Source organism: Cyanistes caeruleus, chromosome 4, assembly GCF_971803275.1.
Source record: "Cyanistes caeruleus chromosome 4, bCyaCae1.hap1.1, whole genome shotgun sequence".
In the NCBI taxonomy this organism is placed as follows: Eukaryota; Metazoa; Chordata; class Aves; order Passeriformes; family Paridae; genus Cyanistes; species Cyanistes caeruleus.
The window spans coordinates 42,274,562-42,293,044 of record NC_141704.1 but is presented as its reverse complement, the minus strand read 5'-3'; the positions used below and the strand labels follow the sequence as shown (position 1 = coordinate 42,293,044).

The window sequence follows — 18,483 nt, the reverse complement described above, 5'->3', positions numbered from 1 at the left end:
TCTCTCAAGATCATCAAGCCCAACCTTTGGTGAAATACCACCATGCCCGCTAAACCTAACCACAGAGTGCCACCTCTACTTATTTATTTAGTACTTCTAAGGATGGTGACTTCACTACTTTCCTGGGGAGCCTGTTTCAGGACTCTGCCAAACAGTCTCTCTATTCACTAGAAGTCGTTACACATCTTCGCATGAACAAATATTGGTTTTAATTTTCTGGGTTGTTTTACTTTTTTTGTGAGAATTTAGTTTTCATAAAAATTGGTTTTGACATAGGTCTGTAGCAAGTTCCATTTTTTCCCTGCTAAAAATATAAAATTATAAAAATGCTTACAGGAATTTGTTTGACGTGTCTGTGGCAAAGACTGAAGGTAAAGTCTAACTCCATCACAAATGCTTTCTAGCCAGATTTTAGGCCCTGTATGTATTATATAGGAATTTTGATTAATAGGCATCTGAAAAGAAGTGTTGCATTTTTTTTTCTTTAAATTTGGAATCCTCTGACAAGGTGCTTAAAATATTCCCTGGTGAGTAAATGATGATCGTGTAAGCCTCAACTACATGTCAACATTTCTTCTTTTTCCAGCAAGTTAAGATTGCTTTGCTTTTTGTGTTTCCTCAAGACTATTTCACTGAAATAGCAGTACATCACTTGGTTCATGATAGTGTAGCTGGACTTTGTAGCTGACACAGAGTAAATTTTGGTAATCCTCAGGGAGGATTCCCTTGCCCTTATTATTATTTAATACCTGCCTTTGAATGGGACTGTGACTACAATCATTGACTGTGTATCAGGCAAGTTGATAAATTAGACTGGGAAGATTGTAGTGACTTGAAAGACAAGTGGTATGTGTTTGATTTCTTGGACTAGACTGATTTCAGGAAAGAAAGAGCTTAAGCAGAAGTTGCTGTCTAAAAATGGTACCTTTAGTAGTTTGCTAATATATTTGTGGACAGTCTTTTATGTGCATAATTGAGAAGCTTGTGAGGGAAGTTCTACTAAAAATGGACAGTACTGCAAGAAAAAACATGCAAGAGTTCTAGTTTCTAGCCATACAATATAGTCTTTTAAAGCCTCAGCATCAATATTTGTAATATTTGTGTATTGACTTAACCTAAATGGAAAATGCTCATTCTATATGGCATTATTAAAAAGAACCCAAACCCAAACAGCCCACCCTGCAAATCTGATAACATGATTCCCTTTGGGTAGAAAAAGTGATACAGTTGATGTGTTTCAGAACATTAGTTTCATACATTACGTATCTTGTAGTGGGACTGGAGGGAGAGAAGTGGAGACTTCTTGGAGACAGGAGAATTTTGGGTGAGCATATGTCATTTTGGGTGAGTGTTGCACAGTCTGTACTTGAAATTCTGTGGATAATTAAAGCCAAGGTGTGTCTGACTGTTCTCTGAGTCACTTGATTCTTACAGTGAATAACATGAACATGACAAGGGATAGCTGGGTTTTTTTGATTGGTTTTTTTTCCTCTTTCTGCCAGTATGGATATTTCTTCAAAATGAGTTCTAAAGACAGTGTGAAGGTTAAATTGAACTCTGTGGATATGCATGCACCAAATTGTTTTCACTGATTAGATTTTGAATAATACTTTTCAGTTATACCAGTTAAACTAAATTTAGATCAGCCCTTGTTAATGAAGGGTTGCTTTACTGCTAAAATAAAAGGCTTGAAGAAGGAAACTTATACACTAAACCCTATAGCATTTCTTTATCTCCTTCAAAAAATAAGAAAAGGAAAGTGTCTTTATGTTATGTTGTGGTTCAGTGGATTTTCCTCCACTCACTATATCTGTATTTGTTGAGTACATCTTCCTGGTTATTCTCTTCAGTGCTTCCCTAAAAATAAAAATCAAAATCAGAACTTAAAAATTATTTCAGGCTTTAAATTTAGAGTGCACAAGAGTCATGGGCTTAGGCATAATTCTGTACCATCTCCTGAAATTTCCTGAAGATGCAGTATTAAAAAATAAATTAAATGGGGGGCGGCAGGGGAGGGAAATGTTTCCAGAATTAAATTGCTGAACTTAATTTTCTCTGATGTCTGCCACATGCTGAAAAAAACTCGGAGAAGTGAATAGCCATGGGACTGATGTATGTCTGATAAGCTCTTTTTTGTAGTGCTAAAGTATGTGTGCCTCTATTTTCAGCTAATGGTTTAAAATCTGTGTCTTGGAAAGGCTTTATGTATATTCAAAAGGTGTCCTGTCAAAAAAAGGTATTTTAATATCCATACTGTTAATTTGGGTAAGAAAATAAACATTTTAACTCAAATTGCTATATTCTCAAGCCTTTAAATATTTGTTCTTGTACTGTTGTGAATTGCAGAAGTTATTTATGTTTCATTTTTTTCAGTGGAAAGTGGTGAAGAGAAGTAATGTGGTGCCATATTGTATTGCAGAACAGTAAATCTAATAAGGCCTGCTGGGCCCACTTTTATTATCTAAAATAGATTTAAAAAAGGCAGCAGAGGTTCCAGCTAAGAATTCTAATTCTTAGCTTCAGAAGCTGGTATTACATACATATATAAAATAAACAAAATTTGAGTTATTGTCAGACAGTCATTTGGCACAGATGAATGTTTTACAGGGCAAATTCAGGGATATGTTTGAAAGAATATTTATCAGGTAAAAGCAAAGTATCTTGAAGTTTCAGAAGAATAGAATTAGCAATTTTGCATTGTAGGGTATCGTTGGTAGTGAAGCTAGTTCATAAAATAGCTGTGAGAATAGCAGAAAGCATTTCTGATTTAGGAATGAAACTGTCTTTTCACAGACCTATGGTACATGCTGTGGTGAAGAAATTCAGGGATCAGAGACAAAGACAGGAGCTGTTTTTCTCCTTATGCTTTTATCAACTTCTTCTTAAGAGGACAGTGATGGTGTCCCATTGTTCGTCATGTGAATGTATTAATTACTTCTTTCATTTCCTTCCAGTGTGTTTTGTTTTGTTTTTTTTTTTTTAATTGTGCATGAATAATCAAGTAATACTATTCCAGGCAGCTGGAATTAATTGGGATTTCAAATTTCACATAGTCCCATCTTTCAGTGTTTATGTCAGGCTAAATCTTAAACTGAGGGGAGTGAGGTGCATCTACAGTTAATTCTAAGGCCATTTTATTTCTTCATAGGAGGAAATACATAGAAATGGAAAAGCTTATACAATGCAGAAAGAGTTCAAAACCTTTATAGTTGGCTTTTGAAATATTTATATTCTGGTAAAAAAAAAATTAAAGGCTATCTTGACCTTCTTGTAATTAAAATGCTTTGAACTTCTAGTTACATGAAGTTTTCAAAGCTCTCTTAATCAATAAAAAAATCAATAGGTGGAGTATGTTTAAGTGTAGTTAAAGCAATCCTAATAGCATTTGGTGTTATATGTAAGCTTTGCCACCACTTCCTTCTTTTGAATAACATCTTGCATCTTGAGTTGCAATATTATAAAGTCTACAAGCATGTAGCTGATGGGCTGCTGGATCATAGCCAGTCACTGGCAGACACAGTTATACCACAGCAGATATAATCATTGATGGAAAAAAAACAAGGAAAAAGTTACTGCTTACTTTAAAAGATCAATTTCTTTAAAAGACATAGTAGTGCACTTAGAAAGTGTGTGTCTGTGTGTGTGTATATATATATATATATATATACACACACACACACACACACATATATATATATGCACTTTATATGGTATAAGACCATAACCTTTGCATTTTTACTGGTTTTCTTTGTGATTTTACTTGTTTTCTTTAATATTTTTGTTTCTTTGTTTTTGGCAGTGGTTGCAATCATCTAATGGTGTAGTTGCAGTTGTCTCACTCATCCATCTTTTCCACACTGTTTATATCTAATTCAGGAAAGGCTCATCCAAGAAAGTTTACAAATAAAACACTGTTTACAGACCAGTTACTCATAGCTCCTCTTTGTTCTGGTACTAAACTGCTTTCATAATCCAAAATACAGAATTAATATTATCGTTTGTTAATGTATTTTCCAGAGGTCCTGTACTAACTCTGTATAGAGTTAATAGCTTTCACTAGTAATTACGTAAGACAGGAAAATTATTTTAAAACTAGATGTTGTCTTCAGTGTTTGAACTCCTGAGTTCAGCTGTTTCTATACAGTTAGAAAAGGACCATAATATTGGCAGAAGTTAACTAGATACAAAGTTCTTGTAAGCTAATTTCTCTTTTATGATGTTATATTTTCCTTTAATTAGTTTAAAATATGATTTGAACCTAGGTGTTTCCATCAATCTGTATGTATTGTCCCGCTCTGAGCCAGCTAGCAGCTCTGGATCCTGTATGTCACCTAGCTAGTTGTTGCCAAGTATTTCCTTTCTGAAAGCAGCTGAATTATTAGATTTTCCTTAGAGATTCACCTAAGAACAAATTTTCTTGAGACAAACCAAAAGCTGCAACTTGAAACTTAGAGGATGCACAGATTTTGGTCTCCTGAAGTTATCCCTAGTTGATATATACTATAGAGTTTTGTGGTTTGGGGTTTTATTTTTGGGTGTTGCTTTTTTAAGGGGTGGTGTTCTTTTGTTGTTATTTGTGGTGGGTTTTTGGTTTTTTATGTTTTTTGTGAAATGGCATGGGTAAAACTTTACTACCTGCTGTATTTGAAGGCGAATTCCACTTTAACAATTGTTGAGAAAGATGAACTTTAATACACATCATGTTGGATGTAATTGTCCCCAGAATTCTACCAGAATGGCAAATAGTTCCTTCGAGTCTTTAATTAAACAGTTAGATGAATGTACTTAAACTTATTACTTTCCTAAGACATCTCTGCATATTAAGTAGTATTTTCTGACTTTTACTTTATCCTGTCAAAACAGACAATGTGTGTATATATATATATATATATATATATGTATAGCTAGTCAGCAGGCAAGTATGACAAGCTGTACTTCCCTGCTTTCTGACCACCACCTGCCTAACAACCTGTAAGTAGTTTGGAGGATTTGCTGAGCTGCTGTGTGTTTTGGGGATGTGAAGCTGTTTGTACTCAAGCAAGTAGGCTCTTGGATGTGTTTTCAGTCTTGTTGTCTATATAAGTAACATACAGTCTTGAAAGCATCCTTAGGGTGTCTCATTAATATCCACTGTAAAATACCCTAGGGTGTTTTCCCATTGCTATTTAAGAAAAAAAACCCACTAAATTAGTACTGTTTAAAAATGGTTGAGGATAAACAACAATGAACCTCCATGTTCAACCTTGCCAGTCCATCACTGACTGTCTATTTTATGTGAGAGATGTCTGGTCAATGGCTTCCTGCATACACAGTTGGGAATTCTCCTTTTTCTTTAAAATGTGTTGTCTACTTCAGATGCTGATGGTAATTTTCAGCATATGGGGACCATTAGCAATATTGAAGCTGGATATAAGGCTTAACACGTTAAATCACTTTAGAATGTCGCATCTGTTTTTTTACCCTAGTGTTAACACCTGGATCAGTTTAACACCAGCACAGAAGTTTGGGACATATATAGCTGTTAATTTTGAAAACATCTGGAATTTTTTTGTGTGCGTATGCATGTATATGTGCACGTGCAAATAGCTGTATCTCTGGCATTTTTAGGTTTGATGAATAAAAGCTCAGTGAATCGTGCTCAAGGTGTGCACTGACCTGTGGCAAATAAGTGATTTATGGCAGGAGGCAGAAGCGTTGCGTCAAGTGGATTAGAAATGATGATTTTGTCTTTACAATTTTTTTTGTCTTTCTTCAGCTTTCTATTTCTGAAGAACTGATAACTGAATCTTAATTTCTTTCCTTCCCCCTGCCCCCAGCATGTCCATTTGTTGTATGCTAAATAAGATAGCCCATTGTCCTGGGATGTGTGAAATAGGCAGGCATTGCAAGTTGAAGAAAGCAAGTCCCCTGCCTGAGTGTGCAACCCTATTCAGAGGCTGCTGGGAAGTAAAATGCCAATTATGTTGGAATTTTGAGAAACAACTTTCTCAGGTGACCTGCTGCCTTTTAGTGAGAGTAGAGTTTGCAGCTCTGGCGAGGACTGATGACTGCAGTTGGAGAGCTTCTCTTACGCCCATTAGCAAAATTGGACTAATTTGCAGGACATAACCTCAAGGTAAACTGTGACTGAAGCAGGAAACAAGGCTAATATGGCATTTTGTAATTTCCTTTATCCCAGAGTCTTTTCCAGAGCCAGCAATTAATATAATTTTGTATCTGCAGAGAGTGAGGGTGGCTGCTAGCACAGGAGGCTTTACTGGAGACAAGCTGGCACTGCTACCAGGCTGAGGAGGTGTTGCTTTCAGGATTTCTGCTGGAACTGGAGACCAAACAGGGTTAACAGCTTGATGATTCAGTAACTAGATAAAAAACAGAGCCTTGCCACAGCCAGGAGCCAGGGCAGCCCAAGACCTGGGCATTGGGCACTTGCCTGGGGACAAGGACAGGCTGGGATACAGGTTCAGCTCAGCAAGACCCTTCCTTGTCAGTGTAGGGCCTGGGGAGCTGAGATTGTCCCTGCTGAGGTGTCCCTGGGGCAGGGGCTGATGGCCTTGGGAGACTCACATGGGGTCCTGGGCCCTGCACAGCATTGGAGACCTGGCATGAGGTCCTGGGACTGTGGGCAGGGGATGGGAACCTCGGGAGCAGGGTCAGGCTGTCAAGGCTCATTAGCGCCCCTGAACCATATGGAAACCATATACGAAGAAATTTTAACTTAATTTAAAATTTAATCTATATAAAATACAGCATTTAATGTGACTAAACACTGAGTAAGGTGGAACTGTCAGCTTCTGTATTCTTTATGCTGTTGGGCATGTACTAGAATTTGTAGCATTTACATGCACAAGAAACGAGGACTATTATAGAACTGTCTGTTGAAATCTCTACCCAAATCAAGTTTTCTTCTTGTAATCTTCAGGGCTTCCTTTGATTTTCTGTTGTGTGTGGGGCTTTTTTTGTCTGTTTCTTTGTTTCAATTTTTAATATGGACAGATCTAAACAGAAAAGTATCAAGGACGCATGAAATTTGTTGGTAAAGCTGTGAATAAGATTAGACTGAATTAATGCCTTTGGAATGTACACTAGGTTTCTTTATGATACAAACAGTTTACTTTTGGTGGGGATGAGTTCAATATGAGTGTCTGCTGCATGAAAACTATCATCTTTATAGAAAAGGCAAAATAAATTCTAAAAGCTACCATTTCCTGGGAACAACCTGGGAACTGTCTCGACTCTGAGCAGGGTGGTTGTGCTGGCAATGTTATTGCCACTTACTTTCTTATTGTTTCCCAAAAAAATCCCACTTTTGCAGTTCAGGGTTTCAACCCTAAATCCTGACATATGATAGCCATTCTTAGCCTTTGGAAAGCTGTTGTCTAATATATTATGTTTTTCTCAGAGAAAGGACTCTTTCTTGCCTGACACCTGCTTTATTTTTGCCAAATTCCTTGGTTTCTGATAGTGGTTCTGAGAGTTATACTACGAAGGGAAATCACAAACAGAGGAATTAGGTTTCAAGAAAAGACAACACAGAAGGACAAGATAAATAATGTGGAAACAATGATCTTGTTTTCCTCCAGTGTTCTTTTGTGACTTGCCTAAAATGAGAAAAATGTGTGTGGGGTTGGGAAAACAAATACAGGCAACCTGATCCACTGCATAAGCAGAAGTCAAAATGAAAATTTTCAAATATTCTGAAAAGCATCATCAGATCTTTAAAGGATTTAAGCTGACCTCTCTATAATAACCTCTGTGTGCTCAGATACAAAAGGACATGCTGAGAGGAAGCGTGTCTGAAAGCATTACAGCAGGATGCTCTGGACAATGGAAATGCTGAGCTGTGTGGTATTTGGAGTATTTGCATGGAGATTCTGTGGTGCAGTATATCAGTTTTGAGCATTTTTCTTCCCAGAACAAGACAACATTCCTGAAACCTGAATACCACAAGAAAAAAAAAAAGGGGGGCATTTGCATATAGGTTCTAAGGAAAACGGAGAATGGGAGTGGAGTCTTGGAATATGAATTAGTCATGCATTTAAATGTGGGCTTGAGTTTCACACCTTTTTTTCCCTTCCTCATCTGAATTGAAAAATTATTAATTATAGGAGGGTATTTATTGGTAAGGCAGATAGAGGTTTTGAATAGAGAATAAGATATAAATCAACTCTCTTGTTTAGTATTTTGAATAGAAAAGTCTTGAGCTGGCTGGATTCTTAATTACCCTAATAAAATAAATGCTAAATGAGTTAAGCTCAGTAATAACAACAATGCATCTTTAAATAATTGCTTAAATACAACTAATTAAATTCTAGTCATCTCTTTGCACTAAGCAGGTCTCACACCTTCTCCCACTGCATAAATTTAAATGCAAATCTTTGGATTTGTACAAACACTATATGAGGCAGATTTTTAGAGTAACGAATTAGATTTAGAGACTGCTAATGGCTGGCATGAGTTCTTGCCAGTGTGGTTGTAAGCATAAATGCTGAAAGCTGCAGCATTTTTTTCTAATTAAGTTGACAGACCTGAATTCATAAGCTAATACAATGTAAAAATGTTTTTTTTTCCCCTCAATTGGAAATACAAGAAATTCAAAAAGAAAGTGTATTTTCATCTGTTAAATATTCTGTGGTCTGTCTTCAACAAGGTGTTGCAGAAAATGTTGTCAGTCAAAATACGCACAAGACAATTATACAGGCAGAATGCTCTGTCCAGAAGCAGAAAATTGCACACTCCTTTTGTATTTATTGTTTATCTATGTTAGCAAAATCCATTCCAACATCTAAATTAAAATTTCAATATAAAAGGACATTTGGGGTTTTAGTTCTGAATTACTGGAGGATCCATTGTTTCAACAATAATGTTTGCAAGATTTTCATATTTCTTGTACATTTTAATTATAACTCATCAAATCTTAACTGATTACTCCTGGGTTAGACTCAGAAGAATGTCACTGAAGGGTGTTTTAATTTAAGGGAAACAGCATAACGTCTGTTTCTAACGTTTTAAAAGCCAATTTATATGGAAATTTTGCTCTAGAAGAAAGTCAATAGATATGTAGTTTAACACCTCCTGTTAAAATTCGAAACTTGAATTAAAGCAGTACCAAAGCAATGCCATTTTTTTCTTGTAGCAGTGTTGATTGCATTTTCACAGCCTTTTATTTGTAGCCGTTTTCTTCTGTTAAAATGAAATTTTTATTTGTCTTTTGTAGTCGAGCTATCAAGACAAACCAGGACCTTTTGCCTGAGACGCCGTGGATCCATATCTTCTACAACGACTTTTGGGGGACACTGCTTACTCACAGTGGGAGCCACAAGTCCTACAGACCTCTCTGCACCCTTTCCTTCCGCATTAACCATGCTGTTGGGGGAATGGACCCATGGGGCTACCACCTTGTAAATGTCCTCTTACATGCTGCAGTCACTGGCCTTTTCACAAACTTCTCCAGGATTCTCTTTGGCGATGGGTACTGGACCTTGATAGCCGGCCTGCTGTTTGCGTCTCATCCCATCCACACGGAAGCCGTCGCAGGGATTGTAGGGAGGGCAGATATTGGAGCCTGCCTCTTCTTTCTGCTTTCCCTCATGTGTTACGTGAAGCACTGCTCTACCAGAGGTTCCTCGCCGAGTACTTGGGGCTGGATCTTGGGAGCAGGGCTGTGTGCAGGATGCAGCATGCTGTGGAAGGAGCAAGGAGTGACTGTTCTGGCCATTTCAGCTGTGTACGATATCTTTGTATTCCATCGACTGAAAATGCATCAGATCATTTCTGCTTTATACAAGGTGAGTCTTGTCTGCGGTAAGCTATTTGTGAGGCACCGTTCACTGTTAAACAGATGCTAAATGAGTTTTTGAGTACACAGTAATTCTTAGTAGTTTAGTCAACTCCCAAAAATAAGCACAGATGTTTCATGCTGAAAGAACACTTCAAGAGCTTTAGTATGGTCTTTTTACATTTTGTTTAAGCAATGTGTTATTAGCCATTGCTATTATTCAGTGCCGGGAATGGGCTTTTTCAATTACTTTCCTTACTTCCAGCAGCTTCCTCATTCTGTTTACTGTCAAGCACTGGTTATCTGAATTGAGCACTGGATATCTGACTGCCTTTTGCAAAGAATTCATTCATGCTCTTATCTTCTTATATCTTGCAAACTCAGCTTAGGTTGGTCAGGCGTGCAAGTGTGGCAGCTGATACCATCAACTTTGCTCCCTGAGGCAAAGATAAAACTCTTATTGTTCTAGTTTAACAGAGATGCAGAGGACTTGGTGCATGCCTTTGGCATGTATTCTTCCTTCCCCTAGTAGGAACTATGACTTAAATGTATTACTGCCGTAATAAAATAAGTATTTCCTATTTTTTAACTTCTTCCCCAAGAACAAACAAGTAAAATAAGCAAACAAACAAGCTCACCAAATCCCCTAGCTAGCTTACACAAAACTGTGTATTTTAGTGGTACTCAGAAAGCCCAGTTAAAATCAAGAGTCCTTTACAGCAGTGGCTGCACAAATGAGTAAGCTGAGTGTATGTAATTTTCTTTTCAGTGGAATGGCTGTCAGAAAAATACTGTCTTGACAAAAGGACAGCAGTATTTCGTGCGGACATGTGTTGTCATGTTTTGCAGTTAGATGTAGATTGCAAATATGTATTTTGTTTCATTGTTTTTCTTACTTATCTCAAACACCTTGATTTGAAAATTTTGATTTCTTTTTGAAATTGATTGAAAAGAAATTGGAGTTTTTGATAAAGCAATGATGATTTCTGTTCGTACAGACTATATAGCTGTAATATAAAGGGAAAGTAGTAGAGTAAAAAACCCCAAAACACCCAGTCACTTGTAGCTTCCTTTCTAATTGCTCTAAGTTGGTGGCTTAGTTATTATGATCTTTCCTAACAAAATGGAAAAGGAAAGAATAATTTCATATATGTATACACATACTTGGGTATTTTTATTCGCGTATAATGACATATTTAAGACTTCTGAATGTCAGTAGCCAAATACTGTATGGTACATTGTGCATCTAACACTGAGCAGAAACAAACAGGAAACTGAATAAGTTGTTGCATTTATTTTTTTCCTTAAAGTTCGTCTGCAACAGCAGGCTTCATACTGAAAGGCACAAAGATGAGACTTTTTCAAATGCTTCAAGGAGTTTAGTTAGTAACTCAAGTGTTACCCTATCCTGTGGAATTAAACAGTGGTAAAAACATTCATATGACAGAATATTCTGAACATCTAGAAAGTTTTTATTACTGAACACTCCTTGCTTAAACCCACAATTTTTTCAGATGTTTCTGATAGACTTTTAATTGAGAAAAGCTTGTTCTCACTTTTTTCTTCCTTTTCCATGTCAGGGCCAGAGTAAGATTGGTCCAGAAGAGACCTGAATGACACAGGTGAAATCCAAGCTTCTATATCCTAGCTTTTTGAACACAAGGTCTGTCTTCCCAGGGAGCTCTGTGGAGCTCTAAATTTGGACAGCTGGCTTGTGAGGTTTTTTTTTGCACCCAGCATCAGAGTTGTCTTAGACAGTAAGCTGGTGTTTTTTGAAAATTTGGTTTTTTATCTGTAATGCTAGAAGGAGTAATTCTTTGTTTTGCAGATTACAGACCTTTGTGGAGATTTGATTTTTGCTGCAGACAGTTTTATGAGGAGAAACTATTGAAAGAAAGTGCAAATATTTTGATTAATTGGCCAGAACTGCATTTTTTTAATTCACTAAATTATTAGGCTGCATATTTCTTATGTATATGTTCAGGCTGAGGGCTGCTCAGCCTGAACAAATTAGAAAGAATTGCGTCTGTATACCTGTTACGGAATTTGTTCTTTGTGTTTTCCTAGTGTAATACTGGGAGGAGAGGGCAACTTCATGAGAATGGGGAAAAAAAAGATGTCAAAAAGAACAGTTGAGGAAGAAGTTACCGTCTTTTGTAGCATGTTGGAGGGCGAAAGTGTTAAGTGAAGCCGAGGAAGAAAGGAAAATAATTTAAAAGGTGTTTAGCTCAAGCCTGTACTACCTAAGTAAGCAGTAACTGAATGCTTTGTAATGGAACAGTAGAAAAGTACTACCTCTTTCAGTGTACCTAAACTTTAGCTCAGCCCTGTCCAGCTGAGCTGATATAGCTGTTTCCTAGGCTGTGCTGCAAACTGAACTGAAAGGAAATGCAGGAAAAAAAATAACCTTTAAACACCACGCCCCTCACCCAAATATCCCAGATACATCTTTTAGGAGTTACTTCAAACATTAATCAGTTCAGTTATATTCAGTCCTTGTCATTGCCCTACAGATAGCTGTGCTGATTAACAGTGAGAGGAAAGATGCAGTGTGGGCACAGAAGCAAGGAATGGAGAGAGATGGGGGAGTGGCTGGTTAGGGACCTGGCTGGTATGCTGCCAGACTATGGCTTTTAACTTGGAAAATGATGACATTTTTCAGAATATACCACTGGGGAAATTGAGACACAAATATTTATGTTTAAAGAATAGTGGAACTACTGACCGTCTTCAGGATGGTCAGTAAAGTGTAAACGGGTACAAGCAACTTGAAAATGCTCCAGCTGATGGTAGGATATGGAATTGGGTGACAAGCTTATTTTTTTCCATTGTGTTCTTATCTTTGGGCCAAGTATCCAGTGGTATAAAGTGATGGCTACTGTTCAAGACCAGTTATCATGTACATTCTGATTTGTCACACTGAGAACATGAAAACATCCCAGTTTGCAATTTGAGTAGACTGGCAGGACTTCTAACCAAGGTTGCTGAAAAGCTGGACCACTAGCTGAGCAGATTAATGCTACCCTTTATGTAGAAGCTATTCCTGAGGCATCTTAAAAATTTGTATTGTACCCACTTATTACACTATCCAGCCCTTTTCTTTGTCATCTGTGTATTGGTTATTCAGTAGAACTTGGCTGCTGAATTTTTTTCTTTTGCCAAGTCTTGTATTCCTGTCTGCCTGTGATGCTCTCACTCTGGCTGGAAAAGTTGTAAGTGTGGACTCCATCTCTTTTGGTTAGCTCTATTTTATTCTGATTGGCTGACATGAAGGTGTTCACTGTCTTTGAGTCAGAAGATTTTGATGGAATTGTATTTATTGCAGTCATAAATGAGTTGTTTGAAATGAGAGTAATGGAAAAGTGGTGTTCTACTGGGGTAAAGCATTCCTTGTGGAAGTAAGTTAGACACTCATTTTATTTTTTGGCCTTCTAGACCTTGAGTAATTTCCAGTGTAAGTTGCATAGCAGGTTTGCAGATTGATTGAGTTGTCAGGTGGGATAGGTATCAGAGATTGTACCTGTCAGCAGCTGGAGTTGTGCAAGTTAAAACATCAGAGGTGTAGAACTGGGAGGGGGAGCTTGGGTATGGGAGAGAGCTGTGATCAAGTTTGTTAATAAAGAAAATATGCAAATACAGAGGCTTAATTGTTTTATACTTGAAATATTCAACTTGAGTGCAGAAACATTAATCAACAGTCTTCTGTACAATTAATAGTACAAAGCTAATACAAACCCTACTGTGCTGCTCTTTTTTCATCTTGTGGGTATTTTAGGTTTCCTTTTGTTTGCTTGGTTCTTTTGTTTTTGTTTTTTTTAAAGTGTGAGTGGATCTAAATAACATTAGCAGTTAAATAGAGGAGGAAACTGCATTTAAAGCTCATTTTTAATATAATGTTAATGATAAAGTATTTATTGCTCTGTGGCTTATGTATACAAAGTGCCATGCAGATATAACTAAACCAGATATAAGTTCTACTAATGTTGCACTGCTACAATACAGTAACATTTTACCAGATCAACATATTGTTAATGCAGGGGGTTCGTTATACCAAAAAAAGGAAATGTATCTTTTCCCATCCTTTACTTGATTAAAATCTCCCTCTGGGAGGTTTATCTCACATGTGGAATTAGTTGTTGGTGTCTATAGCTTAACATGATCCACAAATTGGATTGCAGGATGCGTTATCTAGGCTCCTGTGCTATTATAACAGTATTGGTTTTGTAAAAGACAATTTTATTGTAGGCCAATATTTTATTTAAGGTAATGATGTAAACCTGGGGCCTCCATGGATGATGTGGTCAACCACCAAACCAAGTTTTATAAAAATCTACTTTCTTTTATGGTTTTGGAACACTCTTAGTTGTGGGTGATATGCTGCTGGGTATTAGATAAAGCTACTGATTTTTGAGAACATTCTAAACTTCAAGTAGACCATTTTCTGTATTCTTTAGTCTTTGAAGTTGCTACTTTTAGAACTATTACGCTTTGAAAAGCAATGCCAAAATAAAATGCTGCTCTTGATTTAAATTTGCAGTTTTATCCTTCTCTTCTTAGAAGCTCTAAAGCCTTAGTAATGTAGTAGTCAGTATTGCTTATTGTTCATCTCTTCTCTGTTTGCAAGTTATGCTATTTTCCAGTAGTGTTTCATCATTATATAAAATCTAATTCAGTGGGTTTTTTTTCTGCTTGTTTGCCACCCTCTAAGGAATTTTATTAAGCTGCACTTACCCGAGATCTTGTTATTTCGGCACAACTGATTTGGAACCTATTATATTTTTAAAGTTATTTCTCTTTTGAGTGGGCATGGTCCAGTCTTGTCTCCATGTCTTTGAAGTTTGTTATTTACAGTGTTTAGACTGTTAGGGCAGCAGCTACTCCTTGCAGGACAGACTTCATCCTTGGAGTCAGATATTTAGTAAATATGTTTTTCATAGAGACTGCTTTTATTCCAGATAAAAATAATAAATAACTTACACTTCAAAACATGACTTGACCTCTCATGGGTTCCCTTTGTCTAACAAGAACCACATATTCAAGTGCACTGAGCTGTTAAGTGTTGCATTTGTGGGCTGGGTAACCCTTAGCATTTCAAGAAGTGTGGAGGAGATTGGGGGCTCCGTTGCCAGCTGGGGCCCCATATATCCCTAGCATCTCTCATTCTGCAGTAGTCAGCTGGGGGTTAATTTTCCTGTCAGCTTTAAGGCTGTACAAAATGCTGAAAACGGTGAGACAAATGTGCCTGCACATACATTGCTCGTATTTGCAGATGAGCCAGTCTGATGCTTTTCTCTTCACTCTGCTGGATGGCAACAGCATGAGGCCTGTGTGGTCCTGACCATCGCTCCCCACCCCCCCAGATATTTCCTAGACAAAAGAAGCTTTTTCCAATTTACTTCTCCCTTGACAATTTCAAGTAGCTAATACTGCTGTTTCCTGTAGTTCCCACAGCTCCTTGCTGCTTTTCTGTTTGATCCTGAAATCAGAAAAGCAAGATTGGCCTCCGCTATCTTCTCAGAGATATTGATCTCCTGCAGGTCCCTGTGATGTCAGTGGAGTGGTACTGAATTGGACATCAATATGTATAAATAGCTGTTGTTTCCTGAAAATATTTTCATGGGGTGATTTAAACCACTGGAGCAGATCACATGTGACAGAAATACAGCATCCTAAGGCAAATTCATCAGAGTTGTATCTTGTTAAAAATGAGGAATCATAAGATGTCTTGCTGAAGCTGCTGACACTTGCATAATAGGGATTATATTTTAATATTAAATCTGTAATGTCTTCGTTGGAATTGCTACTGAAATCCTTTACTTTTATCCATCTACTTGAAGTCTACAGTAATATTTAGAAGCCTTTATTTGAGAATGCCTCTCTAGAATGATGAAAAAAGGAAAGACTTCTTTAATAAATGAGTAACTAAATAGAGAAGGCTTTTCTTATTTACAGGATCTGTGGAGAACCTTTGGTTTACCAGAGAGGTGAGTTAACCAGGGAAATGTTGTTACTGTCTTCAGTCCTGCATAAGATTTATACTGCATAGGAGCGTACAAGGTATGCTGTGTTGCTCCATTCTTCCCTGTTGTGGTTTAACCTCAGCCAGCACCTCAGCCCCATACAGCCACTAGCTCACTCTGTCCACTTAGGATGGGGAAGGGGACAACTCAGAGAATAAGGTACTTTGATAGGTAAAGCAAAATCTGTGTGTACAAACAAAGCAAGGAATTCATTCAGTGGTTCCTATGGACAGGAAGGTGTTCAGCCATGTCCAGGAGAGCACGGCTCTATCATGCACTGCCGTTACTTGGGAAGACAAACATCATCACTCCGAATATCTGCCCTTTCCTGCTTCTCCCCGTAGCTTTATGTGCTGAGTATGATGATGCTGTTCTGGCTGTGCCCCCTCCCAGCTCCTCGCTGGTGCACTCCTCACAGTGTGAAGGGTAGAAAAAGCCTTGATGCCATATGAGCTCTGCTCAGCAATAGCTAAAACATCCCTGCGCCATCAGCACTGTTTCCAGCTCAAATCCAAACCAGCCCCATTCTGCTGTGAAGAAAACTAACTCAATCTCAGACAAAACCAGCACATTCTCCCTGGCTTAAAGGGGATCTCTCTAAGAGGAACAAGGTAAAAAAGTTTCCACAGGCTTTGCTTAGTTTTTGTTAGCACTTATTTTTCATTCTGAGGTTACATGCCAGTTGCTGACATCAATAGCATGACTTTTAAATGGTGGTTTTTAATTACAGGGTATTGGGGGCCTTTCTACTTTCAACTCTACAAAATCTTTGCAAATAATATCAATCAGAAAATGTTACTCTCCTAATTATTACTGTTTTCATAATATTTAAGGAATATTAATTAAGCACCAAGCTTATCATACTGTCTAAGAACTGAGTTTCAAAATATTAGGCATTATTACAGATGTATGTTTTTTCATCTTAGCAATTAGTTCCCTAATTAAATAAACTCTGTAAAACTGTTTTCCTGGAAGCTGACAATTTTCCTGTTTAAAATATCAATATTAAAGAACAGTTAAATTTCATGCTTTCTGGTAGGGTTAGTCAATATTTAATACGTTTAATACTTAAATGTATTATATGCTGTGATAAGGAGACTTGGATTTCCACAAACTTTGAGGGATAAAAAATACATGCAGCTTTGGCCAATCTTCAGTTTTCCATTTATTCACTAGCTAGAAAGCAATATTTCTTCCCCTCTGGCTGTGCTTCTCCCATGGGTCAGTTGACCGGGTACTGGCCACAGGATGAGAAAAACACCATATGGTGCTAAAGCTCACTGGTGTTTCAATGAGTTAAACATTTCCTGGTGTTATTCCTTTTGTGCAGACTTTCCTTAGGAATTATGCCTTTCTGCTTAAACCTGGTCTAGTGCCATGGTTAAAATGCATGTGTTCATGGTTGTATCCGTCAAGTATGGGCTGTGTTTGTTAAATGCCACATGGAAAGTTTATACCTGTGCCTGTGTGTTCAATCATGAGTACTTGACATTAGTTTCCTAATGTCATGTTTAGACACCTGAATGTCCTGGTTTGATGAAGTCAGGAATGCTTGTAGCTCCTGGTGAGCTTTACCTAATGAACTCATTGCCCTTGGTCAAATCACGGCTGAATAGCAAGCTAAACCTCCTGCTCCCTGAAGTCAGGGCATACAATAGTAGTGTAAGAAGAGGGTAAACCTGGAAGTATGTCCTCAATTAGAATCAGATAGATTAGGGAGCAGGTGAAGCTTCTTGATGCTCTGAGTTCTGACTTGCAGAAGTGCAGACTTGTTTGTTACAGCACCTTTGGGAAGATAAGGCTGCCCAGAGTGTGAAGGTCAGGCTTCTGATTTTTTGAGCATCTCAACTGTGGTCGTCTAAGTTTCAGAGCTGTAGTCCTCTGGCAGCATCTCGAGTCTATTCTATAGAGCTGCATTCTCAGCTGTGTTCTTGGAGTCCTACCCAAGAGACAGCCATTCCTGGTACATGAACATGAGCTCTGGTTCTGAACCTGAGAGAACTTCTTTTGGAGGAACAGAACCATACACCTGAGCCACAAGGGAGATTTTTTTCTGATACTAGGGTAAATTTTGAATTTTTGGCTTATGCTCAGTTTTATGGAAATTGTAATGATTTAATGATTACATACATGGTTTTTTCTGAATGGTTCTAAACATTAACCTATGTACCCAGTTACAGTATTAAAAAGGGGGGAAGTACAAGTGTATGAGATTTACAGTGGCAACAGCTAGTTGTGATAGAATACAGCAAACACTTTTTGGCATATTTACTGGAGGAACTGAACAATATTTTGTACCTATTGCATGTCTTTCTTTTTTCCAGCTGCAATATAGATTTGGTATGGGATGGGAAGGAACCCGTGCTTGCAATTTTGTAGCTGTCTTTATGGGTCAGTTACTACCAGGTGAATTTCCAGCCTCACTAACCTTGAATGTCACTTATAAAAGAGAAGAATATCTTGGTGCTGTGGACAGTCCTCATTGGGAGACAGGGAAAACAAAATATGTTTTATTCTTGACTTTTTAGGAAACTAATTAAAAATACGCATGCAGAAATTGTTACAATTATCCAGAAGGTTTTGGGGGAAGGGAGAGAGAATTTGTGTACTTGGCTTTTAAATGCCAGGTAGAACATATGTACCTTTTTAGGATCAGAACTGTAAGACTTTCAAACACATACACAGATA

The 18,483-nt window shown here is 37.6% G+C and overlaps 1 protein-coding gene across 4 annotated transcripts in view; it reads left to right on the top strand.

Annotated features, from left to right (window-relative positions):
- TMTC2 (transmembrane O-mannosyltransferase targeting cadherins 2) overlaps positions 1-18,483 on the top strand; it is a 268,691-nt gene that overhangs the window by 127,163 nt on the left and 123,045 nt on the right. For 3 of the 4 annotated variants that reach the window (XM_086887822.1, XM_086887824.1, XM_086887823.1), the window contains exon 2: positions 9,215-9,785. The exons of the other annotated variant lie outside the window; for it this stretch is intronic. In XM_086887822.1, the coding sequence (XP_086743948.1) occupies positions 9,215-9,785 (571 nt within the window). The remainder of the gene's footprint in view (positions 1-9,214; positions 9,786-18,483) is intronic. 4 annotated transcript variants of the gene reach the window in all.